At 52.8% G+C, this 24,794-nt stretch overlaps 9 protein-coding genes and 1 non-coding gene across 10 annotated transcripts; 6 read left to right on the top strand and 4 right to left on the bottom strand.

Annotated features, from left to right (window-relative positions):
* Positions 1-157: 157 nt before the first annotated feature.
* Positions 158-1,960, bottom strand: VDBG_05015 (alcohol oxidase; the record flags this gene model as incomplete). The annotated part of the gene is made up of 3 exons (XM_003005363.1): positions 158-599; positions 650-1,502; positions 1,546-1,960. 3 exons carry the CDS (start codon positions 1,958-1,960, stop codon positions 158-160), a joined length of 1,710 nt encoding a protein of 569 aa, XP_003005409.1.
* Positions 1,961-4,082: 2,122 nt separating this feature from the next.
* On the bottom strand, positions 4,083-5,212 carry VDBG_05014 (conserved hypothetical protein; the record flags this gene model as incomplete). Its single annotated transcript, XM_003005362.1, has 3 exons — positions 4,083-4,556; positions 4,612-5,025; positions 5,117-5,212. The coding sequence occupies 3 exons, from the start codon at positions 5,210-5,212 to the stop codon at positions 4,083-4,085; spliced, it is 984 nt and encodes a 327-aa protein (XP_003005408.1).
* Positions 5,213-6,569: 1,357 nt separating this feature from the next.
* VDBG_05013 (conserved hypothetical protein) lies at positions 6,570-7,767 on the top strand (the record flags this gene model as incomplete). The annotated part of the gene is made up of 2 exons (XM_003005361.1): positions 6,570-6,641; positions 6,940-7,767. 2 exons carry the CDS (start codon positions 6,570-6,572, stop codon positions 7,765-7,767), a joined length of 900 nt encoding a protein of 299 aa, XP_003005407.1.
* A 2,139-nt stretch (positions 7,768-9,906) lies between these two features.
* Positions 9,907-10,624, top strand: VDBG_05012 (hypothetical protein; the record flags this gene model as incomplete). The annotated part of the gene is made up of 2 exons (XM_003005360.1): positions 9,907-10,103; positions 10,158-10,624. 2 exons carry the CDS (start codon positions 9,959-9,961, stop codon positions 10,622-10,624), a joined length of 612 nt encoding a protein of 203 aa, XP_003005406.1.
* A 351-nt stretch (positions 10,625-10,975) lies between these two features.
* On the bottom strand, positions 10,976-11,584 carry VDBG_05011 (conserved hypothetical protein; the record flags this gene model as incomplete). Its single annotated transcript, XM_003005359.1, has 2 exons — positions 10,976-11,340; positions 11,395-11,584. The coding sequence occupies 2 exons, from the start codon at positions 11,582-11,584 to the stop codon at positions 10,976-10,978; spliced, it is 555 nt and encodes a 184-aa protein (XP_003005405.1).
* A 357-nt stretch (positions 11,585-11,941) lies between these two features.
* VDBG_05010 (predicted protein) lies at positions 11,942-12,897 on the top strand (the record flags this gene model as incomplete). The annotated part of the gene is made up of 3 exons (XM_003005358.1): positions 11,942-11,973; positions 12,333-12,439; positions 12,713-12,897. The coding sequence occupies 3 exons, from the start codon at positions 11,942-11,944 to the stop codon at positions 12,895-12,897; spliced, it is 324 nt and encodes a 107-aa protein (XP_003005404.1).
* A 3,585-nt stretch (positions 12,898-16,482) lies between these two features.
* VDBG_05009 (antigen 1) lies at positions 16,483-17,376 on the top strand (the record flags this gene model as incomplete). The annotated part of the gene is made up of 1 exon (XM_003005357.1): positions 16,483-17,376. The coding sequence occupies one exon, from the start codon at positions 16,483-16,485 to the stop codon at positions 17,374-17,376; it is 894 nt and encodes a 297-aa protein (XP_003005403.1).
* A 2,477-nt stretch (positions 17,377-19,853) lies between these two features.
* Positions 19,854-20,708, top strand: VDBG_05008 (secreted protein; the record flags this gene model as incomplete). Its single annotated transcript, XM_003005356.1, has 2 exons — positions 19,854-20,173; positions 20,231-20,708. 2 exons carry the CDS (start codon positions 19,854-19,856, stop codon positions 20,706-20,708), a joined length of 798 nt encoding a protein of 265 aa, XP_003005402.1.
* A 360-nt stretch (positions 20,709-21,068) lies between these two features.
* VDBG_15101 lies at positions 21,069-21,141 on the top strand. Its single transcript has one exon. It is a non-coding gene; the product is annotated as a tRNA-Lys (tRNA).
* A 647-nt stretch (positions 21,142-21,788) lies between these two features.
* Positions 21,789-23,937, bottom strand: VDBG_05007 (conserved hypothetical protein; the record flags this gene model as incomplete). The annotated part of the gene is made up of 4 exons (XM_003005355.1): positions 21,789-22,841; positions 22,919-23,371; positions 23,422-23,727; positions 23,794-23,937. 4 exons carry the CDS (start codon positions 23,935-23,937, stop codon positions 21,789-21,791), a joined length of 1,956 nt encoding a protein of 651 aa, XP_003005401.1.
* Between the last annotated feature and the right edge of the window lie 857 nt (positions 23,938-24,794).

The raw sequence follows: 24,794 nt of genomic DNA, 5'->3' as shown, positions 1-24,794 counted from the left end.
CACTGTCTGCTCCGAAGATCGGCAACAGATGAGACTCGCAGCCTTCTCTTCCAATCTTGAAAGCCGCGTTCGCCAAGTTCCCCGCCCGAATTCTTCCGGGCAAATCTCCAGGTTGGCCATTCTTCAACCTCTGAACGCCATACCGTTAAGGCATGTGTCAACACGGCCCGTTTTCACGCCCCGACATCTTACAAGTACCCATCTGATCCCAGCACCCTCCAATATTTTCGCGGATGTGCTTCTCGAGGACGGCATCATCCTCTGCCGAGTAGACTATGTTCTCTGCATCTTGCAGTGGCTCGTCGATCTGCGCACATGCAGCTGCCGATCCGGCGGGGAAAGGGGGGTGCGCGCTCTGAATCTCGCCCCTATACAACTTCGTGCGCCTCATTAGCTCACGCTGCTTCTTGTACGCCCACATCGACTTCTTTAGATCAATGTCGTGATCGTCTGTGAGAAACCCAGGGCGGAAGTCGACAGCATCGTCGAGGCTGGGGCTGGCAATGTGCACCTGACCTCGTGAATAGGGGTACGTGGGCCACGTCGAGACACCAAAGTATTGACCAACAGGTAGCCCCTCAGGGAAACCGGGGTAACTGCTGTGTGTTAAGAATATGACATGCAATAGCTGTACTGTATGTAGATTTACCTGTTTACTGGGATGAACACAGCGATCGGCTTCTCCTTGTTGGGCTTGAAGTCCCTATCCCACGCCTCCTGGAATTCGGAGCCCAGGCTTGCGACTTCTTGGTCCGTCGGGCGGACCTTGCAGACTGAATCGGCGAGATGCCATCCGAGGATTGGCGCCTTTGCTTGAATGGCCTCAGCAACATCGATTCGGCCCCCGAACAGAGCGTCGCCAGTCTCTTCCGGCGTCAAGCCGGTGTAGTAAGCGTAGATGGACAGCTGATGGTCTTGGTAGTTTGTGCCCACACCAGGGAGGTCAGCGACAACATCGACTCCGACCTTGCTTAGGATTTCCGGATCACCGAGCCCGGATCTTTCGAGAAGCAAGGGCGTCGCCATGGCACCAGAAGCTGCGATCACCAGCTTCCGTGCCTTGATGGTCTGCATACTGCCGTCAGGTTGGAAGAGTGGGTTCGGACGAATCTCGACCCCAGATGCTGCCGTGCCTTCGAACAGGATCCGTGAGACCTGATGCTCTACAAGAACGTGCAAGTTAGGGTGCTTTCCGTCGTCGAGCCGGGGATACAAGTAGTTATGCGCTGCGTCCTGGCGTTTGCCGTCCTTTCCGATGTATGCCAAATTGCGCTGGACACCGTTGCAGGAGTCAAAGTCCTGCAGATCCTTGACTTCAGGGTACCCAACCAGGTTCGCTGCCTGGATGAAGTCATTTTGCGTCTTGGTGACGGTGAATGCTGGGCTGGTGACTTCAAGAGGCCCGTCATACCCATGGGTGTCTGAGGAGCCCTGGCCGTGATATGACTCAATCTGCCTTTTGTAAGCCATGTTGGTCCCAAAAGCGGAAGGACACTTGTAATCTCGCCTTCTTCATGAATGGCAGCAGCTCATCCGTGGACCAACCAGGCATCTTCCAGGAGTCGTAATCGAACCTTTGCGGCCTCTGGTAGGTCGACATGTTGATTGCCGACCCGCCACCGAGGAGACCGGCAGTTGCTGTGTTGATGACTCTGTCGGCGGTCCGTGGTTCCTTGTTTGACGGATAGTTCAGCATCGTCTTGCCGCCTGGGGCCATGTGGCCAAAGGAAAAGATCGGGTGGTTGACCGTGGGGTCATCGCGCTTATCCTGGCCGCACTCGACAACGAGAATGGACAAAATTGGGTCTGCATCGCTGAGTCTTGAGGCGACGACGCAGCCGGCGGTGCCACCTAGTTCGTTAGCGAGCGTCATCTTGAACATGAGAGAATGCGTACCTCCGGCAATGATGATGTCCACCTCCGTCAGGCCATCTGGTACTTGTTTAGCCACTCCTCCCATCTTCCAAAGAAGTAAAGATCTCGTGGTTAGATAGCGAAGCTGTTGATTGAGTGCCTGAAGCTCTGTTGCATAGATCGTACAAAATTCGACAGAAAGCGCAAATAACAGAGAATCCACCGAGATTACGCCAGTGGCTTTTATCTTTTATACCTCTAGGTAAATGAGATCAGGAGTGTCCCAGACCACTAGAAAGTTTAAGATCGCGGGGAACCTTCAACCTTGAATGTAGCTAGCTCTCCCAAGCGTTTTGCAGTGTCGCCCTGTGGTAAGCTGACTGCATAGTCCTCACATATGCGCGTATTACGTACCGATCCTGTGCTGAGCCCCGACACAATTCACTCTTCCATGGAGCTAGCACGTCTCTGGATTGGCTGTGGGTAGATTAAGAACCCATGTCTCACCACTTAGTTGGGAATGTAAGCTCGCGCACAAAGGATCGGCAGAGCTCTGACGATCACGTTGGTATAGGAATTCTATTGATACTTTATCCATGTTCATTACTGAAATATGTCTATCTACAATATATATTCGGGTTTCGAGCCACTCGCACATCTCGTTCGTGATTCTGGTTCCGAGAATCCCCTTCGAGGGGCCTCTGGTTGCTCGACGTTGCCGTCACCAGAATTCCACCCTACCCAATCTAACGAGCCATCTCCGCGCTCCAAAGGAATCAAGATAGACATTTGAATACCCTCTCCGTCCCCAAAGACGCAGTGTTTGGCCCTGCCGAGCCTCTCATCCAGACTCTGATGGTCGATACCTGCTAGATCGCCGCATCGAAGATACGCCCGAGAAAGGAGCCTAGGACAGGATGATAGACACGAAGACAAGTCGAAGTCTCTCCAGAAGGAGATATCAAACATGTCGGATGCTACAAAGTAGATTCTCTTCAAACCCTTGAACGCTCCACGCAGAGTGGTCAGAATGGGGACCCATAGGTCGTCTTCTCCATACGTATGCCATGACTTCGGGATCTCAATCGCGACGAGAGGTGCTTCGCTCATGCTTATTGCTTCGAGTCTAACGGTGTCATAAAGAGGTTGTCGCTGGATATTTTGCAGCTCCGGCACTGGAGGGGCTGCCAGTCTGCCCATTGCACACAACGTCGACTCCCGCAAGAAGATAAGATCCCTCGATATGTCGAACAAGCGAGTCATCGATCCCTGTGGATCGTATTTCCATGGAATTTCAGCGCACGAGGTGTCCCTTGGAGACTTCTCCTCGGAGCCTATGACTGATTCACAGGCCGCTGGTATTCTAAGTTCTCGCAGGTGCCTCCCAGCAACCTGACGTGCGCTGAAGCAAGCTTGTTGAACTTTGGGCCGGGTGGCCACCGAGGGACAGATGCAGCAAATTGAAAGGCAAAAGGAAAGGGGCTCCTCGCTTTCAAGATGGTACTGCGAACGCCACTCAAACACTCTTGGGGATTCGTGAAAGTATGCGCATTCCCATATCATGTTTCTAACTTCTGATGGAAGCTGTGGAAAAAGCTGGAAGTCGACGCATCTGTCTTTGGCTGCTGTGTATTGGCGAGTCGTCTCCATGACTATCGAGCCCCTAGAGAATTATGATGAAATGGTGATGAAGTGAGCTGGCAAAAAGGCAAGCAGCGTTGTATTGATACGAGAAAAAAAAGGAAGTGCCTTAAGGTATCGAATGGTGATCGTGATCGTCAGTGTTGGCATTTAAGGAGAAGGGTGATGATAGGCCTCAAAGTGGATATCACTGTTTGTTTTCCACTTCTGATGGTGCTTTGCCGTCCTGGGGCCTTTCACATACGGAATAAAAGGGCATCACTTTCTTCACGTTTGACCACCGAAAGACCTCGGACCACCAAAGCTATTTGTATACCGATAGTCAAGGTCCTTCGAGACTGGTGGCAACCCTGTTCTCCCGGTTTCTTTGTCGCCGAAAATGGCTACTACACCAGCCTTGGCGTGCCCATTGTCTCCCTTTAGCGAATGGGGCAATCAGGTGCCTCGGTCATCTTTGTGACAACAACGAAAGCAGCGTTGCACGGTAAAATAAGTAATCTCAAGCTGCCAACGAAGATCAACTCGTCTTGGTGTACTGGCTTTCTCATGAATCATGGAAGTTGTATGTCAAAATTCATCGGCAGAAATCATGAACTACATGCTGTGTAGCTCGTGATCTCCGACCGCAGGTGAAACTCCGTCAAGGCTGCCATAAACTCCTTGTCAACGTTCCTGTTTGTCTTGGCAAAGACTGTCTCGTAGGGATGTATGTTACCCCCGAAGTACTTCTTGTCCCATAATAAGTCGCCCGAATCAGGATGGGCCTTGCAGTATTCCTCTGCGCTCCTTTCCGAATGCAACGCCGTCATGAGGGCATCAACTTCATACCCTGCGGAGGTGATGAGGCTTGTGGTGCCTACCTCTGCATGCACAGCGGCGTTCCAGTCGCGATAGCAGCCGCTCAGCCCTATAGGATCATCTGCAGTGCCGAATTGATCGGCAACAGAAGCTGAGGCCGCGAGGACTGGGTCGAGCAAGCTGTACATGCCAATCGTGTCGGTGGCCATGATCATGGACTGAATATGCATTCTCGGTTGGCAGTTCAACGTCATGCCAATGAGCTGCACGGTCATCAGTACGCAGGGTTTTTGCATTTGGACTTGAGGGTTTCCATACCTTCTTCTTCGCAGTCAGCCTATCGAGGAACAGATCCGACCAGCAGCTCGAGCTCCACGTCGGCAGAAATGGCCCCCGTATGCTAGCATTCAGCAGAATGAAGCGCTTGTATTTTGTCCAAAGGTCGTCTTTCCGTAGAACCTCCCCATAGGCACCGAGGTCAAAGCACGTGTTGGAGCGCTCGACGATCTCAATGTTGGATGCATCGGGCACGAGTTGGGAGGCATTCGTCTCGCCATTGAAGATGAATACAAAGTCGGCCGCATCGTGAAGACCTTTGCGGAGGAAGAAATCAAGGTTCTCACGCGCCGTAGCGGATTCTGCATAGGCGTACAGGATCAGTGGCCGATCTGGGCGTGTTGCAGCGGTATGATCATTCGCGGGATGTCGTGTGCTAGATGGAGGTGCCGTCACCTGTGGGCGAGGATCAGTTTCAGTACCCAGACCATCGACCGTCGCTCACACATGGCTGTGATAGATATGGATTCGTTGAGCAAAGGCTTACAGGATTCCATTGAAATAACTGGAAACCCCACCAAAAGCATGCCAGAAGTATCGCGACCGGAAGTATCGGCTTAAGCAGTCCTGACGCCGCAAGCATCTTGTCCTGCCAAGGATGCAGCGCGAAAGGTGAAGTGATCGCGAGAGAACGAGGAGCGGTAAGCAGACGATCTTGGCGATCCTGGCAGAGGGCCACACCAGCAAATGTGCAGGAGGATGAATCATGGGATTTTCAACAATTAATAGCCGTCAAAGAAGCCGAGCAGTTAAGGTTTGTGCGCCTGTTTCCATGCTGGCGAGACCGACGACGACGCGGCTCAGTCGTCTACCTCAACACAAACAACGTTTATCGGATTGCTTCAGGCGGACATTGAGCTGGTGCGCGCCTTTTCGCCTTTCAATTTCAGTGGTCCTGCTCCAGCGCAACTCAGGGGTTAGACACCGCGATTCCAGGCTCGCGGATAGTAGGTAAAACCCTTAGCCGAATGACACCCTGCGCCATCAACGTGGCCGTTTGGCCGTTGGGCCTGTAAGCGCCAGATTGAGGGTTTGACACCACGCTGAATCATAATTCTCGGCTGATGCTGGTCAGTCTTCGTCGTTGGCCATCAGCGTGACCGGCAAAGACAGTGGAAAGTGTTTTCACCCGATATGTTAGCCTCAAGAGGCAGGCATTGCGAGATGCCTACACCTGAGGGCAGTCTGAATGTTCATGAGTTGTATCTCTCCACGAGACTGAATGATCAACGATCTCGTGATGTGCTCCCAGGCGGGCCTTCTGGGTGCCGGGCAGTTGACGCTGGGCTGAGGCAGACTCACAATCAGGGGGGTAGGTCATTCACCTACCAGCGCGGCCGTCCGCCCTATTCATTCTTTGCTGACGACCCGAGAATGCCGCGCGAATACTCATACGATATACATGTTCTTGACTTAAACCCAACCTCAGACATCAGTGTCCTTTATATGAGCTCGTACTCCGTGTGGGAGAAATTAAAGATTTCAATAGGCCATGCGTCTAAGGGCCGAATTGATTTTGGTAGAGCGCGCAACTACACACCAAAACGACTACAGACCAACACGAGATGCAATCGATAGAAGACGGAGGCCCATGGGGAACAAGATATATAAATACGTTAGTATTCTGAGGGGCTGGTATCCAGAACGACTGCTTGACAGAATGAAGGTAATGCAGAACGTAAATATTTTTCCGCTGTGGGATCTATCGCAAAGCATTGACGTTGTCAAGATACCTTCAAGAGAGCAGATGGTCAGCTCCCAGCAGCCTCAAAAGCGTCCAGCAACATAGAGGGCTAGGTTACCTGCACCGCCAGCCGGCGGCCCTGGCCCTGGCTAGACCTTCAAGTGCCGCGCGCTCTCACTAGTACGCTACCCGCACTCTCGCTTCCTCGGGCGCCCCGTCGCTCACTCTCGGTTCTAGCGAGTCGTAATTCGACGCTATGGCCACCCCGCGCATCTATCCCTGTGAGTTAATCTGGCTGGGGACCGAGGGGTACGAGGAATGCGAGCGTGTACGCGTTGGAGTAGACGGCCAAGCCCGAGGGGCGTTTGAAAACTGGTCATCACATGAACCCTGCTGATTCGACTCCTGAAATATCGTTTAAGACGGGTGACGCCCGCAATTTGCATAAAGGTATGACTTTGAGTTGATCGCCACTTGCCCAGCCAACAGCGGCCCAAGCCGCGTGTACCTACGCAATTGCAACACCAACCAGAATACCGACGACGAGAGCTGTATCCAGCGTCCCCCAATCCGAGTAGAAGACCGATCAGAATGCCAACAAGACAGCTGCTATGACGATGAATCAGAAACCAAGCGAGCTGCTACCATGGCAAGAGAACACAGCCTACGAGGCCCTGCAGCCAGCCGTAACTGAGCCCGGCAGACCATCTGGCTCGCGACGACCACCACCGACCATGATGCAGACGGCGACCGCCTGGCTGCGCGACATGACGCTGGTCAAAGTCATCATCATAATCTACTGTCTCAACGTTGTGGCGTGGGGCGGCATGATCTTCTTGCTGCTCTGCAACGCCGCGCCCGCCATGTGCCACCCGACTTGCAACGACATCAACTCGCCGCGCCGCATATGGATAGAGATCGACTCCCAGATTCTGAACGCCCTCTTCTGCGTCATGGCATTTGGCCTGGCGCCCCAGCGCGCCCGCGACGCCTGGCGTCTCATCCAACACCACTTCGCCCACGACCCCTTGGCCCTGCGCCGCCTCGCCGCCTCCTACCGCTCGTGGTTTCGCCTGCCCGGCTCGCAGGAGCTCCCCGGCGATCTCGGGCCCGACGAAGTCGACGATTGGCTCTCCAAGGGCGGTGCACTGGCGGTGGTACCCCATCCCGCCCGGTCTATCCCGGATGCGCCCTACTCCGGGCTGCGCGCGTCGCCGACGGCGCTGTGGAAGCTGGCAACCATCATTGGATTGAACGTCATGAATACCGTCTTCCAGGCTGTGCTGTCAGGGTTCATGTGGGGCTACAACAGACATACGCGGCCGCAGTGGGCTGTGCCTCTGTTCCTCTGCTCGGCCTTTGGCGTGTCGATTGCTGCTGGCGTTATGGGAGGTCTTGAGGGAAAACGTGTGAAGAAGGTGGAACAAGTGGTGGCGACGCCAGAATCCTCATGACAGCACTGGCGTCTCGGCAGAGGGAAGAATGGAGGCACGAAAACGATGTCACGCACCCATTACTTTACGAAATAATACGACTGATTGAAGACGTCTTTGTCGATGCTTGGCAATGACCTGGCTGATCGGCAAGCGCAAGTTTCGCCAACGGAGCATTCGAGTCGGAGCGAACATGCCGTGAACCATTAGAAAATGATTTGAAGACCTATCACACGACACTTTATGAGGTTGCCATGGCGTCTGCCGTTGAAGCTTGTTGCACGCCACTATGTAGACACTTCTTCATCCACGTCAGACAAGTGTGAGGCGTCATCTAAGGATCGAGCCAAGTGCTGCCCGAGTGATTGTCGATCTCCTAAGCGGAGCAAGAAGGGATAATCTTCAAGACGGCATTTGATCAACATGGGGTTGTCTTTGCGAAGGAATGTCTGCGACAGGCTCGGACATTCAGCGCCTCCTCTGTGATTGGACTGGATCTCCATGCTCATCGTGGCAATCGAGAGCCTGCAAATTGAGAGGAGGAACGTTCATTTGCCGGCGTCAGATCTTCCATATCGAAGAACACCGTAGAGCATGGGCATGACCAATGGCTTCGTGCCGAAGGACTCCTCACCTGGCTGCCAGGGCCTCACGATCACCAAAGTTCAAGTTGACCTACCGTCATGCGAACATGAGAATGACTGATAGGGGCCTGGAACGCTGATGACAATAGCATTGCTCGCATTCGAGGGAGAACAAACCATCCGGACCTTGTGAAGGGGCGCGGTGGGTGGCGACTATTGATGGATGCCTAAGACGTAGAGTTCTTGGCTACAGCTCTCTAGCCGCCGGACCGAGATCTGCCCCCATGAAGACATCTTGCGTGCTCTCAAACTTCGCCTGGGCCCGGGTCGCCGTGTGTTCTCGACGAGGGCCGAGGATTGCCAAGGTGACGGAGTTCCTTAGCAAGTTCTCGATCTTCGCATCAAGAGGTTCTCGGCGCGCTCTGGCTGAGACATGTCCCTCCCATGCGTCCCCTCTGTCAAACCTCGACGAACACACTGCAATGAGGTGGCGGAATGAGCATGAGCATGGCTTCAGTCGTGAATGGCTTTGACAGCGGCCGCTTGCAGAGGTAGCGCGGATCGGGATTGTCCGCGATGTCAACCTCGCGAGCTAGATCGAGAGGAGGCCCAAGCACTCAATACGGTGGCGGTCAGCCAGTTGCGCTGCGCTCCTCAGTTCCTCATTTCCATCTCCACGAGTCTCAACGGCAGGCCGCAGGTGGCACGGAACGAGCGAGGCAGATGAGACATGAATGCACGATCGAGCCTAGACCTCCCGTTTTCATCCATGACTCTAGCCGCGGGTCGCGGGCGGGGATGCTCTAGTGTCTCAACAACCACAAGCCACTTTCATCAGCCTTGCCACGGGCCTAGACACATCTGACAGGCGTTCGTGAAGATCGTGCTCTGCCCAGGTCCTCGTGACAGCGTGGCTTTGACTGGTGGAATGATGCTTGGTCAGAGACATTGTGCTCAACATGTCACGAACAAGTTCACCGCCGGCAGACTGAGGGTCAACCCTTGGGACACAAACAAGGCCTGATGCAATGTGTCTGATGCGGAAGATACCGAGAACATGCCTTTCAAGATGCCTGGTCAAGCTGAGCGTCAACTGGAACACCAGACAACGGCCCCGCAACTCAAAACTGACACACCCCTTGGGAAGCACGTAGCGCGTGTCCGTCGCGCGGCCTCCTCGTCGTTCCGAATCTAGGCCCAGGGCTTTTCTTCCTGAATTTCAAAGCTTGGCGCCTTTGGGCTGCTCTACAGGAAGCCACCCGCGAAGCGTGGCTGATGATTCGCGTGTCATGTTGAGATTAGGTCTGGATCATTCTCAGGTCTTAATGATGGCCGGTCGTCTTGACGTTCAGCAGAGCCGGATCATGACAGTCCCGTGGCACGAAAACGGAATGTGCGTGCTTGTGCATAGTGGAATGGACATGAGATGTTGGATTTGGAGGTAGCATGTAGACAAGGACGAGGCGACATGGCCTTCGTCTCGTGTATATATACTGCGTCCTCGAACCCCCAAGTAACACCTTTGAACTGCATCAGCACTCACACATCTCTCTTCCACAGCCGTACACCGAATATCAATAACACCATCTTAGTCTATTCCCAGGCTACTTCCAAAATATTCACTCAAAATGAAGTTCCTGAGCATCCTCTCTCTCGTCTCCTTCGCTTCGGCCGCACCTGCTCTGCAGGCCCGCCAGAACACGGCGATTGGTACCGTGAAGAATGCTGTCGCGACGCTCGATAGCGCCACAAAGGGCAACATCCAGGCTATCCGTAGGTAAAAATTTGTCCTTGAAGCTTGTGAAGTGACTGACCTTGCCATCACAGAGGATGCCGTCGCCGAGGTTAAGAATAATGTGGAAGCCCAGGTTGAGGTTGTTCTAAAGACCAACATCCAGGGCATCGCCGACGCACTGAAGAAGGCCACCGATGACATTGTTAAGGGGACCACAGGCGCCGGTGGTGCTATCGGAGGGGATCTCAAGGATCTTACTCAGGCACAAATCAACGAAGTTCGTGATGCCATTGCTGCTGCGCAGCGTATCCTCCGCGATATCGGCGCCACAGTGCGTCTGACCGCCACGGACCTTACTCCTGCCCTCAAGAGCGCTATTCAGAGCGAGGTCGATGCTGTCAAGGCGGCCATCCAGCCCTTCGTCACACCTCTGACGACCTTCGGTGAGGCTGCCAAGGCTGCGAGGGCTAGCCTTGCCGTTGGCATCACTGGCCTTTCTACCGTGATTGCCGAGCTCGGCGGTATTCTGTCTCGACTGATTGCTTCAATTGGGCTGTAAACGGCCACACCAGCTGATTTGGACAATGAAAGAGGGCTGATATTGGACAGTAGTAAAGAGTGTACTGTTCATGACAATTCAGGATTTGATACATTCGTGACAAAGTAACAATTGGATCTCATAATATATTTAAATTTCTCATGTAAAGAATGTTAAAGTTCAATTGTGGGAAAAGAACCGGCGGCAATAGTTTAGCAAGTGACAGATCGGTTCGATGTTGTTCGCTCGTTCGTCAGCTAACCTTTCGTGTGTTTAATTTAGCAGTATCCTTTCCTCACTGGCGTACAACCAGACTATGAATATCCTTGAGTTATACAACACAACAGCAACAGTCATTTCCTCCTACGAAACTCAAGTCAACACAAAGTCGACGCAGCTCTCATACGTCTGCTGAGCGTTGGTACCGAACCAGAACCACTGCATCGTACACTCGCCTGCTTGTGTGCACTGCCCAGGCTGCAGCTGAGGAATAGTGACTTCGAACGCCGTGTTGTTTGGAGGGAGCTGAGCGAGATTCTCGTCTGCGTAGCTCTGGAACAAGATGAGAGGTAGACCAATAACGGTGTTGGATGCTGTGTCGACAAGGGAAACATTGCAGGGTCCCTCGTGGGGGATAGGAATCTCGGCCGTGATCGGTACGACCTGACCGGCGGCGAACGTCTGAACACGGTCCGTATTGTCTGTGAATGTGGCGCCGCGACACAAATCGAGTTGGCCTGCGGTGTTATTCTTCTTCCTGAGCCACTAGAACAATTAATTGAAGAACGTACAGGTTGCGGGGACATTGCGGAAATTCTCTAGCGGGATGCCGGAGTCTGCCAGCACAGAGTCAACGTTCTGCTGGCCGCAGGCTACCACCATGGCTGGGCCAGGCACACGAGGAGGAGGTGTGACGAGGTTGCCGTGGCCCGAGATGGTGGTGGCCAGGATGGCTGAAGCGAGAGCAATTGACGACAACATTGTGAAGTGAATAATTGACAAGTGAATGAATCACGTAACCGGACGAAGATGAAAGTTAAAAAGGGGCCACAACGAAGCAAGTGACCACCAGGGTCTTGCGAGATCAATGAGATGGAATGAAGAGGGCCCAGACAAGACGACGAGCATATTGTCAACGGGAAGCAGTCCAGATGAATGAATATCAGTGAGGGCACGGGCCCATCAGATGATCATGAGGATTCGAGTCATCTGAAGTTTCAAATGCCAAGAAAGGTCGATGAACGTCTTCCCGCATTGCCCTGGATGCTTGATCGCCATAAAATGCAAGGCGTATTGAATAGAACAGGTCAGCAAGAGGCAATTGTACTGCACAACGGCATGACCACTGCCGCTGTAATCAGCGCCCTTGGGTGACGCAGGGATGCCGGCTTACTCGGGTAGGCATCAGCGTATCGTGTTCACTTGCGCTCCAAAGCGGAGTACGGATGTACGGAGTTGAAACACCCCTTAGTCAAAGAGCCGTTTTAATCTGAATTATACTTGGGGTCCACGTGCGATGTGCGACGAGGATTGTTTGGAGCTTCGAATTTGTCGGCGGAGACCCAGGTGTCAGGAGCACGCGAATGCCGAGCTTGCGTTACATGGCGTAGCCAGGTTTAGCAACACACTGCCTTCTCGGTCATAAGAGATAATGAGTTGCAGCACAATTATGCTCCATAATAAGTAGTTCTGTTGTTAGGGGCACATGCTATTTTTCTTTATGACACAGTCTTTGCTGGCCCAAGTCGGCCTTGAAGCTGGCACCAAGGCTTCAGTCCCAGGGCTCTCTTTGCATCTCGAGAGCGATGCAGGCGGCGGCAGCAGTGCGCGAGGTGTGTACGTGCCAACATCCACGCGCGCCCGTCTGCATTAAACTCGTCGGCGATTGGGGGGTAATGCACCAAGAAGCGCAACGCATTGTTGGGACAATATTGCGGTATTCAATGACGCACGTTACATTGGCAGCAATATATTCGTCCAACATACGTTACACGACGTGGCCGGAACGTTTTTCGGCGACCGCTGAACCGTCGAGGCCGTGTTTCTGCATGCCTGGGAAGATATGGGATAGATGTATGGTTGGATACGTGCTCTTAATGAAGCTGGTAGTGGTGGAGTATGCTGAGGTAGCCTGGACATGCGCGTACTGGGTGCTGTTGGTGCCAGAGGTGTACGAGAAGCCGGTGTGGATGGGTCCAAAGTTCACGTCTATCGTACTGGCGCTGAAAAAGCACCGCCGTGCTTCGATGATATGGCTATATATCAAGGTAGCAGACGGCGACCGACAAGCATGAGCGGGGCCGGATACAGCCGGCTGGTAGGTTTCTGCACGAAGCTATATGACTTGCTCGAGATTAGCTCCCGCGACGACTTGTGGACCAACAAGCCCAACATGTTGCGCCTCATGCATGCCCTCGTCAATGCTACTGGTCAAAATACAAAAAAAAATGCCGAGCCTTTTACTGGGAAGGCAATGGAAGTGAGCGACTAGTAGACGCATCAGTCTGCAGGTGGAATGTGCGGAGCGCCGTCCGGGTCCGAACAGCTACATTCGTGACACCCTTAATTACCCCCCCCCCCCTTAGAGCCTTGTTACGAATTTTCTCTTTGACACTAAGGGAAAGACTCTCGTCGCAAGTGCTTTCGAGGTTCCTAAGGGCGAGGCCGTCTATAAGGCTGATCCTCGCTGGATCAAAGACAACAAAGGCACTCTTCGAGGCTTCAGGGCCAGCCGGTGGGTCGCTGCTTCTGCCGGTACTTTAAACAGTCCATAGATCTTCAAGAACTCTTATGTTGGCTCTGTTGTAGAGATTAGAAAATTCGACAAAAAGGTCATTGAGGGTCTCCCTTGAGTCGGTGAATACATGACTGAGAATGATGAAGCCGGCGTTCTTGGACTTGTCAACGATGATAACAACCGCAATGTATTCCAGAATGGCCTTCTATGAACGACCACCGAAATACTTGACCCCAATGTCCATGCCTGATACGGCGCTTTTGCCCTTGGGGGTCCCTGCTTTGGCATGCCCAACTGCTGCGGGCCCCAGGTAGTGTATGTGCAATTGCCTACATGCAGCCCAAAGGTTTCACCTTAGCTATGTCTGCTTCAAGTCGTCTGATCCTACTGATATCCCGTCAATCAGCTTCCGTTTTACGAGACTGATTTTCACTTCGACGAACCGGTCCATTGGTCTGATGTCGTTTCTTCTGATAGAGAAGTTCCGGCCCCTCACGAGCGAGAGTGCTCTTTCATAGCGCGATGGTTACTTGAGACCGAAATGATAAGAAGCGAGGTGCTATGACATTCTGCAAGCACTGTGTATATAGCATGCCGTGAGGACCTCAAATAATAACGCTCCTGATGCTTACTGCATGAATACAGGTTATCTTACTCTCTTGAACTTAGCTTGGTATGATGGCAGACATTGGAAGAACTGGATGCTCAAATTGACTAGAAGCACAGATGTGAAGGGCTTTCAACAAATGCCTACTCCCCATCTGAGGGTTCCTGCTTGGCCACGGAGGCGACCCTCGGAGCTATAGTACGTTCAGAGGCCAGAGATGTAGCAACTTTTCCCAGAGTTTCTGAAGCGGTCCAATGTGTATTAGGGCTCGTGACATTCATCAAGCATTGGGGTTGCGAGCAATGACCTTCTAGACGAAGCCTAGAAGCGTTTCTTCAACCAGAAAGGCGTAAGCAATGAAAAGTCATTCGAATCACCTTTTGAACCGATATGGGGTTGGTCTATGTCGGTGATCACGTAGGCCCACGACAACATGATCGAGGGAGCAGTGAGTCGCAGACTAAGTGATTGTGAGGAGAACGCAGACAGCTTATGAATATATATACAGATCGCAAGATTTACATCACTGAACCTTCGTGGTGCGGGGTTCTGCAATCCACTACCATCAAGAAGATTACTAAACACCAATGGCACTGACTGACACTGGCAGACATTATTCATTGTGATGAAAACCAGTAGGCATATATGAAAGATGTGATACAGCTCATGGTTCTCCGCGCAATCGAAATCATGGTACAATCACTGCTGAGCACGGTGTGGGAATCATAAAGTGGAATTATCTGCCTAAAGGACGGGGTAAGAAAACAATAGCTACGATGTGAGCAGTATATCGATCTCGGATCAATACTCCACTCCTCCTCGAATCTTCTCCGAATACTCAAATAGCCTTCAGACCAAAAAAATGCTGGATCCGGCATGTCTTCATAACCAGGACAAGCTATTCTGCACGTCAGTGGAAGGATATTTGAAACCTGACAAGCGCGACATTGACCGGCCTTCCAAGACGATCACCGCCCAGTACCCAAGTGTGTATAAACGTGGCATAACCATGCCGTCGCATTATCAACGTCGGGTAAAGGATGGACCGATCTCAAGAAGGCCTCTCAGCGATTTATAGCCTCGTGGCGCATTACCCCTGAGACTGATGATCCGCTTACCCTGGGGTGGCTCTGGTTGTCAATGCAAGAGTCCTGTGATTTGAAACAATCATGCACTTGAAAGGGAGAGTACGTCCCGTTCCGTCTCCCCAAAGATAGACTCATGCAGGAGGCATGTCAGGCTATGCAGTGATGATGTGGCTTGTATTGGTTTCTACTATTTGAACAGGCACTGCCCCTCACTTTCACTGGCCTCCCAGTCATCTCTTACATCTTTCATTGCGACTATCAAGTCTTCCTGGCCTCGTGATGCCTCGATATACTCCTGTCCGAGGCGAAGTAGAATGCTGGCTTCGACCGTTGGTTAACATTATGAAAAGGTCTTGCTAATCCCCCCCTATCTTCACACGATCCCTGTTCGCAGAACTGAATGTAGCTAATAAAAGAGTACAATACAGGCTCCGGCGTCTCGATCAGAAGTCACCATTCAAGCAGTGTCGCGAATGAGACTCTTGGATGAGCGAGAGTGACTAGATGTCCTGAAGATCTCTTGACGATATTACTACGAGGGAATAGGAACGAAGCAGTATTACAGCGAAGAAACAAGCGCTTTTTTTATGACCAAAATCGGGTACTTTGTTGTGCCGGCTGAAGTCGACAGCCGAGAAGGGCTTCCCTCGATCCACCTCAGCAGAGAGTTTCACAGCTGCAACCACGCTTGCGGACTCGATAAAGTCACGACATGTTCCTACCTGAACCATCGTGACCCTGGTGAAGGGTCTGTCGGCTGAAGTCGAGCGAGGGATTTCCGGCGAGGACCTTGATGGCCGGCATCGGGCCCACCGAAAACCTCCACTTGTCCCCGAGTCCGATGGTCCTGAGAACCCGGATGGCCGGCGCCACCCCGTTCAACCACGACCCCAACCACCTCATCATACCCGAAGCCGTTAGTCCAAACAGCCAGATCCCTGAACGGGGTGGGGTGTAAGCCACTAGAAGCGGTGCTTAATTCAAGCTTAACAGGTCATCAAGGTGACGCTTGCCTTGGCATCGCCTCGGTAGCAGCGCAGCATTGGACGACCTTTGCTGGCTGGACCATTTTTCACCGCTCAAGTGCCAGTCTAGGAAAGAATCGACTGTCGCCTCATGGCCGCCACGCCGTAATCCGGAGACTCTGCCGGGGTGGCCTCTTGTCATGTCGTCACAAAGCGTGGGGTGTTGCTCGTTGGCGTGCAGACTTTGACTGGCCCTTGTTGAGCAGGCGACGGAAAAGACCGAGATATCAAGCTGACAAGGACTATAAAGACTTGAGCTCTGAGGCTTCTGAGGTGAGCGGTAGTGTCGAAGCTCAAGCTCAGTCAAGTTCCTCAGCACAGCTCATCTTCCTGTGGTCAACCTCAGATCTTGTCAACCTGAGCCCAAACTCTTCCACGATCTCCAATCTTCGGGACCCGCCGTCACCAGACTTCTCGCCAAGATGCTTTCTCTCCAGACCGCAGCCCTGCTGCTCCTCCCTCTCGCCGCTGCCTCTCCCGTGGCACGCGCTGCTGAGACCAGTGTCACCGTCACAGTGGACACTGCCCCTGCCGGCCCTACCAGCTCCACCTACAACTGGGCTGAAGGCTGGAAGGCCAGCTTCCCCATCCACCAGTCTTGCAACATCACCCTGCGTACTCAGCTTGAGGCTGCTCTCGCCGAGACCATGACCATTGCGGCTCACGCCCGCGATCATCTTCTCCACAACCCCAAGTCTGAGCTGGCGACGAAGTTCTTCGGCAACCAGTCCGTTGCCGGCCCCATCGGCTGGTACTCCAAGGTCGTCTCGACTGACAAGTCCGAGATGCTCTTCCGCTGCGACGACCCTGATCGTAACTGCGCTACCCAGGATGGTTGGGCCGGCCACTGGCGTGGCTCGAATGCCACCCAGGAGACGGTCATCTGCGACCTCTCCTACGAGATCCGCCGCCCTCTTGCTGCTCTCTGCGGTGGAGGTTATACCGTGGCCGAGTCCAAGCTCAACACCTACTGGGCCACCGACCTTCTGCACCGCGCCTTCCACCTGCCCGGCATCAGCGACGGCATCATTGACCACTACGCTGAGGACTACGCCGAAGCCCTCAAGCTTGCCTCCACTGAGCCTGAACTCTCCATCATCGACAGCGACACCCTTCAGTACTTCGCCATTGAGGCCTATGCCTATGACATTGCCGTCCCCGGCGTCGGCTGCCCCGGCGAGAAGCCTATCATTGACACCGCCGCCGCCACCAGCACCGCTGCTCCGACTACTACTGCCGCCAGCGATGCCAGCGGCACCACCACCGCCGATGCTTCGTGCCACACTCACGACGATGGCTTTGTTCACTGCACGTAGAAAGACCCCTGCGAAGCGTTCAGTGAGGGTGACGCTTGATTGTGCATAGATTTGCTTGGCATGATATAGATTTTAGAGATGGCAATAATGAGACATACGATTGATAGCCACCCATGTAGCCTGATTGATCAATGATGTTCGTGAAATAGGCTTAAGCGATATTCACTTTAGATGGTCAAGTGCTGCAGTTATCAGAAAGCCTACCCCGCGAATGGCAGCCGGGCCTCTTGTGGAAGTGTGTCTGTCACTTTGCCTCACATTCGAAAATGGTTGACTCCAACGAATGGAATTCATTCTTAAGGCCTGCTATCCGATCCATTTTTCTTCGTTTGATCCTCCACACTATTCACTATTTGAGGCACTCGATGCACTGGCATCTATCTCTCCCGCACGTATCCGCAGCCTCAGCAGCGGTAGTGATACTACTACCGAAGTACTGGAATACCGTGATTGCCAGCCGCCAATATTACTGACCAAATTCCTGAGTATTGAGTCAATTTAGGAGCCAAGAGTACATCACGAGGAAGACTTTTGAGCATCTCTGACCAATCGCCTCGACTCCGTGGTGTCACAACTTGCTGAACAGGTGAGTGGGCATACACCTCCAGTTCGGGTCCGAGGTAAGGAATGCATAGGGAGCTTGAGCACACGACAATCAAAATGAGCATGGGTCTTCGTCATGATCGGCAGACTTTGACGGAGCGCTATGGGTCCGGATACTCGCCGGCTGTCCAAGTGCCGGGAAGGCTAGGTAGGTAAGCTAGTTGAAGGATTCACAGGATTCAAAGCAAAATCCTCATCGCAAGGATGGAAGGACTGCATGCGAGTTCACAACTGAATATGCTCCAAGAGAGAACTTTGCATCTCAATGAATGGGCCCGAAATCGGCTCTTTCAAGGTGAAATGACGTCTGACCGTTCTCTTCGAGTATCAATGGGTGCCTACTAAGCATATTTCGAGCCGCATCACGTCTCCGCCCTCACCTCACGACCCCAGAGATCGAAAATGCATCGATATCGCAGTATCACTTCACTAAACCGATCGTCAACCACGAAGATCTGCATGTGTGTTGGACCGAGCGGCCTGATACCTATTTTTGGTGTAATGAGTGTTCGTCTATGCAGGTCTTACCACGACATAGGGTCAATGAGCTTTGAAAGCAAGAGTTTGAGGTATCATGCACCGTATCTTTAGGCTTGTTAGACGTCAGCCAAGCTGCTAGAGGCATTTTGACGCGATCTACCGTAGTATTCCATGGATGCCACCCGAAGTCTCCGCGTCACCAGCTTGCCTTTCGAACCTTCGATTTCACTTCTCCAACGCCATCGTGAAATACTCCAGGCTAGGGGCGGGAAGTGCGGGCGGTAGTCTTGGCAGCTCGCTGACCATATCTTGTTTTATCAGGTTTTGTTATACACCAAGCTTTTTTACGGTTCGGTAACCTGAGAGGTCTTACTCAGGAAGCTCTACCTATTAACCTAGCGGGGGCTATGTGACCTTGTCACATGGTCGCCTTGTCGGTTTGTTATATGGCATGATGCTGATCAGACTCGACATTTCAGCTTCGAATGGGTTCTAGAGATGAGCCTTGGCAACATCAGTTTGTCAAAAGCCGAGTTCGAATGACGTGGGTTTAATTCCTTCGCGTAGAAACCAATTCCTACACGATCGGCACCGTCCAAACCATGATCCTTCGGTCCAAGACCTGACCCTTCCCAGTGTTGATCAGCAGCCCACCCGGGCACTAAGATGGCCAAGCGTCCATTCATGGCCACTCACGGTACCTCGGGTGCCTAATTCGAGCTTCTCAGTTAAGGGGGATCGGCACGTCCCGCGCTCATTCCTCCAAACGCCCCCACGCGGCAGAAGGTGGAGGTCCCGTGTGCGACAATCACTGAGACAAGGAGAAAACGGGTTGTGTGCCTTGGTTTTTACGGCCTCAGCCTTCATCGTGGGTCATTTTCGATGCTGGCCTGAATGTGGATTGTCTTGACATCATCATCCTCGTAAGCATCTCGATGAAGGCACGTTCACCCATGTGCGCCTGTCAAGGCATGTATGAGGGCATCTCATGATAGTATGAGGTTCATTCTGATCGTGAAGTTACAGAAACACATTGGAGGCAATGGCAGACGAAGGGATAGAGTAATAGGCGCGGAGAGGAGACAGTCAGGCTTCGCATGACGAGGAAAAAAGCTAGCTGTACGCACAAGCAGGGTATCAGAACCAACGCTCATCCAAAGGTTGCCTGACTATCATCATGGGTAGAGAGTACGTAGACAGACACGATGTCAGGCACCAATAGCTGGAATTGACATGGGGGCAGACCTCCCATCATCGATTCAAAAAGCTATAAGTAGCACGCCGCTGCTGTTACAAGTTTTCAATCAAGATCCAACACAGACATCCTCTTCACTCCTGTTTCTAGACTTGAACAACACCAACATCCCTATCATAACCCACCTACAATATACAATATGCAGCACACTCTCTTCTCAACAGCCGCCCTGCTTGGCGCCCTGTCAGTCGTCAATGCTTCTCCTGCGCCCATTCTGAGGCGTGACATTATCACCGCCCTCCCAGGAAACGCCGACGAGATCGAGAACAAGTTCCAGCCAATTCTTGACTTCGATACAGACGGCTGCTACAACACAGCGGCCATTGACCCTGACGGTAACACCAACCCTGGCAAGGGCGCCACCGGCACTCCTCAGGGCGACTGCCGCGACCCTCCTCAGCTCGAGAACAGCAATGTTTACTCCCGGCGCCGCTGCAACAACGGCGTCTGCGCTATCATGTAAGGCTACACAATCTTCTACGAAAGTGCCCCTTCTTGAAACACAACTGACAATAGTAGGTACGAGTATTACTTTGAAAAGGACCAGTCGGTCAGCGGTTCGTTTGCGGGCGGTCACCGTCATGATTGGGAAAACGTAGTCGTCTTCGCACGCGGAGACACTATTGTACGTGTTGCGCCATCTTGCCACGGCGGCTACGGCGGTGCATCGAATGAGTTCCCTGCCGACGGCACGAGCCCGCAGATGGTCTACCACAAGGACAGTGCCGGCACTCACTGCTTCCGCTTTGCCAACGACGCCGACATTGGCGGCGTCGAAAACTTCTCAGGCTCATTCTACAAGAGCCCGCTCGTCGGATGGCTCAGCTGGCCTAACGAAGGGTTGCGCCAAACCATGCTTGGAGCTTTCAGCGGCGGAGTTGGACCAAAGTTGGATGATGAGTTTGCAGGCAAGCTTGCGAGGCAGCTGGTGATGCTGTTCCCGAGTTTGACCCGAATGTCGACGAGTAGATTTTGTTTTGACGCATCTCTATGAGCGTAGAGAGAATGCAGGTCTCGTTCTTGGGCCTTTTTCGTAGCAATTGACAGACGCTTGCGAAATTCACGGTGACAGACTTTTTCCTTACATACCCCCGTGTAGCCTAAAGCAGCCTGGCATGTGGCTGTCTTGCGATATGACGCGTAGAGAGTCGAGCAAAGCATATCAGTAAGGAAGCTTTGCGCGATTTACAATCGGCAACTGTGGTAGCAAGCCCTATGCCTCCCATAAATCATAAGCCATCTATAGTTTGGGTTGATTTGAGGATTCCAATTCGCTGTTCTTAGATCGTGAAATGTGGCAAACTATATGTACCCACCATTCGAGCTCGACAGCCAACAAAAAGCAACCCTGCCTGCCCGGCTAGCTCAATCGGTAGAGCGTGAGACTCTTAATCTCAAGGTTGGGGGTTCGAGCCCCCCGTTGGGCTCAATTCCTGACGTACCTCAATTGAGGAGTTTCCTTTTCATTGTCCTTTTTTTGCACCTCAATCCAACCGTCCAGTGCATTGTTTGGCAGCGTTCCTCTGCAAGTCTTACACGTTGTATACCGATAGACCTATTGAACAGTCTCTACCTTTATCTTGTATGAAGAGAGTTCTTATCGTTAACGTAGGTCTTTCCAGACGCCCTACACCCGAAGCTTGGTATGATGTTTGGCGACATTGGCTAAAAGTTACTGCGACTCGAATTCAAGGGAGGCCTATATCCATCGTTAGAAGATTATTGAAATATCTATGGTGCGCTCAATCATTGTTGTCCCAACACCAGCGAATCTGTTGAGCAGTCAAAAAAAGCATGCCATGTCACGCCGTCTTGGTATCACGCGGGTGTTAAATTACCGAAGAAGGGCAAATGCAATTGGAAACTGATGTATTTATTGTGACAAAGATCTTGGGTCCGATGATCAAAATGCATGCTTGTCTCCCTGCTGGGCCCGGTGGTCGATTACGCATAAGTAGGCTGGGAGTCCTCATATACTAGCTGATGCCCTTGTGATAATAGCCCTTGGCTTTGGGCCCAATGCCGTGCTGGCCCAATTCTTCACTATACTGGCGGTGAACATGCCATGATACCCTTAAACTTCCGCCAGCAGACTCATTGCCTGCACCTTCATCATCATCACCGTTTCCCGCAGAGTCGTCACAAAGTGCGGCTCCGGGAAGGGTATCCGTCTACGGACAAAGTGTGTCTGTCGCGCATCCCAAGCAACAATAACTAGGTTGCCCAGCGTCATAGTCTCCTTATCGTCCAGATCCCACAGTTCCTCGTGGTATCCATATGCCTTCTCGATGCACGCCCATGCTCTATCAGCCAGTGAGCCGGACACGCGCTCTTGTAGCTGAGCGATAACATAGAACAGTCCATCCAGCGTGAAACTAATATTTGCGTACCAGAGAAAGCGATGCCCAAAGTCCTGCTGTTCACGTTGAGCAAACTCGAGGGCCACCACGCTAATGCGGAAGAGGTTATCTGCTGGCCCGTGAACCTCAGTTCCCCATTCGGGCGTCTCTTGCATAGGCATGATCAGTGCCAGTAATATACTTTCTAGGCTTGCCATTGTTTGCGTGATCATAGCGTGTAAGGGGTTGCTCATGTCTGGGCATCGCTGCCGCGCCATGGGTCCCAGGTCTCGTGCTGATGTGGCCATAAGATCAAGAACCCAGTCTCGCGCGTCACTACGCTTTTGGGTAGCCGCCTCGTCCACTTCCCGGGTGGGGTCGGAAAAGATTAGCTCATCGATGAGGTTGATTTCGTTCTGCTGCAGCTTGCCGGCCACCCAGAAGCAGCGTTCATACGCTGTCAGACAAAAGCTCATGCCAGTCGGTCCGATGTGGCTTTGGGGAAGCGTAACCATGTCGGGGTCGAGTTCGCGGTCATCGAGATTCGAGGGGAGCTTGGTGCTTGAGAGCTTCCGCATGAGAAACGTCCCAACGCCTGCAGCTACTGTATGCTTAACATCGAGTTCCACCACCTGCCACCACAGGCGCCTCCGCATTTCATTCTCAAAAGGCGAGAGGCCTGTACCTTCGCCATCAATGTGAAGACCGAGACTGTAGGCAATGTTGACGATGAGGCCATGCAGAACCCATGGGTCGCAAGACCGTCGCTGAGCGCCCTGCCGCGCGAGCTGATGACAGAGATGATGGTTAGTGCAGATGCCCCGCATGTTTTTTTCCCAGTGTCGAGTGTCTCAGGTGAGCTTACCGAGTAGAATATGAGGGCACTCAGAACCTCAGAATTGTATTTTCTGACATAGTTTAGCTGCGTCATTGTCGCTTTGAAGCCCCGGCTCAGCGTAGCCATGGTGTCACGCTTGGTTCTTCCTAAGAGATTGTGATGTTCCTGCCGAGACAAGGAGCCGGAGGCAACAAGGAAAAGAGAGAAAATGAGGGCCTGCATCTGCAGAGCCATCTTGCCAAAGTTGGCGGCGGCGTCGACGATTCGGGCGCTGAATGTCGGGACGTGGATGATTTTTGTGACGGGGTCGACCCTGTCGAGAAAGATGCCCCAGAGCAAAACGACCTCGTTGGGCGTCGGTATACATTCTCTCACTGTCAGTGTGTCACCACTGAGTTGACTGGATGTCTGCGATGGAAAGAACGGTAACCACGCGCCCTGTTCGGCCTCGACCTGGAGGACAGCTTTGATCGTTTGCAGCTGGCACCTTGCGTGAGCCTAATGGTGTGCCGAGCAGAAAGCCAACTTACATCATGAAAGACGAGCGAGGAAATTTTCCCACTGCGGAATTCAACGCCGCCACTACGTGTCTGCACGAGGTAACCCTTCGGCTGTTTCGCCTCGTCACCGCTCTCTGTAGGTTGAGGCGCCGTTGGGGGAAGGTCAACTGGACCGGCCGATTCGGGGGCCTGCTTTTCAACATCCGTGCGTTGGGACTCGATACATTGCTGAAGGAGCGACTCGAGGCTCTCGAGTTTTGCACGGAGCACATGGTTGTTCTGCCTTCTGGGCCGTCGCGGACCCGGGGCAGGGGGAACGGTACAATCCCGACCAGTCTGCCACGAGATTATTAGTGTCACCAAGCAAAAACATGGGGTTGAATTGATCGTATTCTCGCTTACCGTTAAACACGCAAGACAGGGGTGCTCGCGGTCACACTTGACCTTTCGTTGCCGACATTGACTGCAGGCGACCTTTCGGCCGCTTGATGGCGGCCCCTGGTTCGAACCAGCGTCGGCGTCATTCTCACCGTCCGTGTCGCTCATTCCTGATGCCAGACAGATGCCAAGACACGAAACACACAGAGTTCAGGGCTCCGGATTCAGTATTGATGTGTCCCGAGGAGGGGCTGGGCAAGACGTGTGAGACCTGGTGGTTGGCGGGGCGGGCGACGGATGTTAAAAAAATTCCGCCCCCGTACCAAAAGTGACAGTGAAGAACCTGTCGTCGCGGTAAAGAAGAAAAGGTTGACCCCTGGGACCAGCGAACGATTGATCAGTTCACAGCAATGAGGCCGCCGACATTGACTCCACCATCGGCCGTCATCGGTGATGAACGGTCTTGGCGTTACAAGAACCGAAGTCTTGGGACGGGCAATTTTTGAACCCCGAAACTCGGGCGGCCCACTCTACTGGGGGTCAGACACGGCAGAGCCATAGGCGGGATGACGACGCACCAAGCTTATTGACCTCTTCCACATGTTTATGGAAGGCGATTGAGTCCACAGAAGTGTGCTATTGGTTGTTCGACGCGCTATTTAGATTCCCCGCATGCTTGGATGGCTTGGATGCCTCGTACGGGTCTTGCGACAGGAGGCTGAAGGCTGGGCGACTCCTCCTGACGGCAAGGCAGACAGAGACGACAGGCCAGGGATCCACGTAAAATGCCTACTCCACTCTGAACAGACATGTGCGGTGTCATATTATGCGATGAATCTTCAAGCTGATGATCACTGATGTGCTGCTGAGGAACTCGTTCTCATATTGGCTCCCTATCGTTACTCTTCTTCCACCAGGTGTCCTGCAACACACTTCTGATCTGATTCTCCCTCCTGTTTTCGATATCTGGGTTCCAACACCTTGTCCCGTCGACAACGCTGTCGAGGGTGGATCGAAAATCATGG

This window comes from Verticillium alfalfae, genomic scaffold (genome assembly GCF_000150825.1).
Source record: "Verticillium alfalfae VaMs.102 supercont1.5 genomic scaffold, whole genome shotgun sequence".
Lineage (NCBI taxonomy): Eukaryota > Fungi > Ascomycota > Sordariomycetes > Glomerellales > Plectosphaerellaceae > Verticillium > Verticillium alfalfae.
The sequence above is the reverse complement of the archived record's forward strand: the minus strand, read 5'-3'. Positions and strand labels throughout refer to the sequence as shown.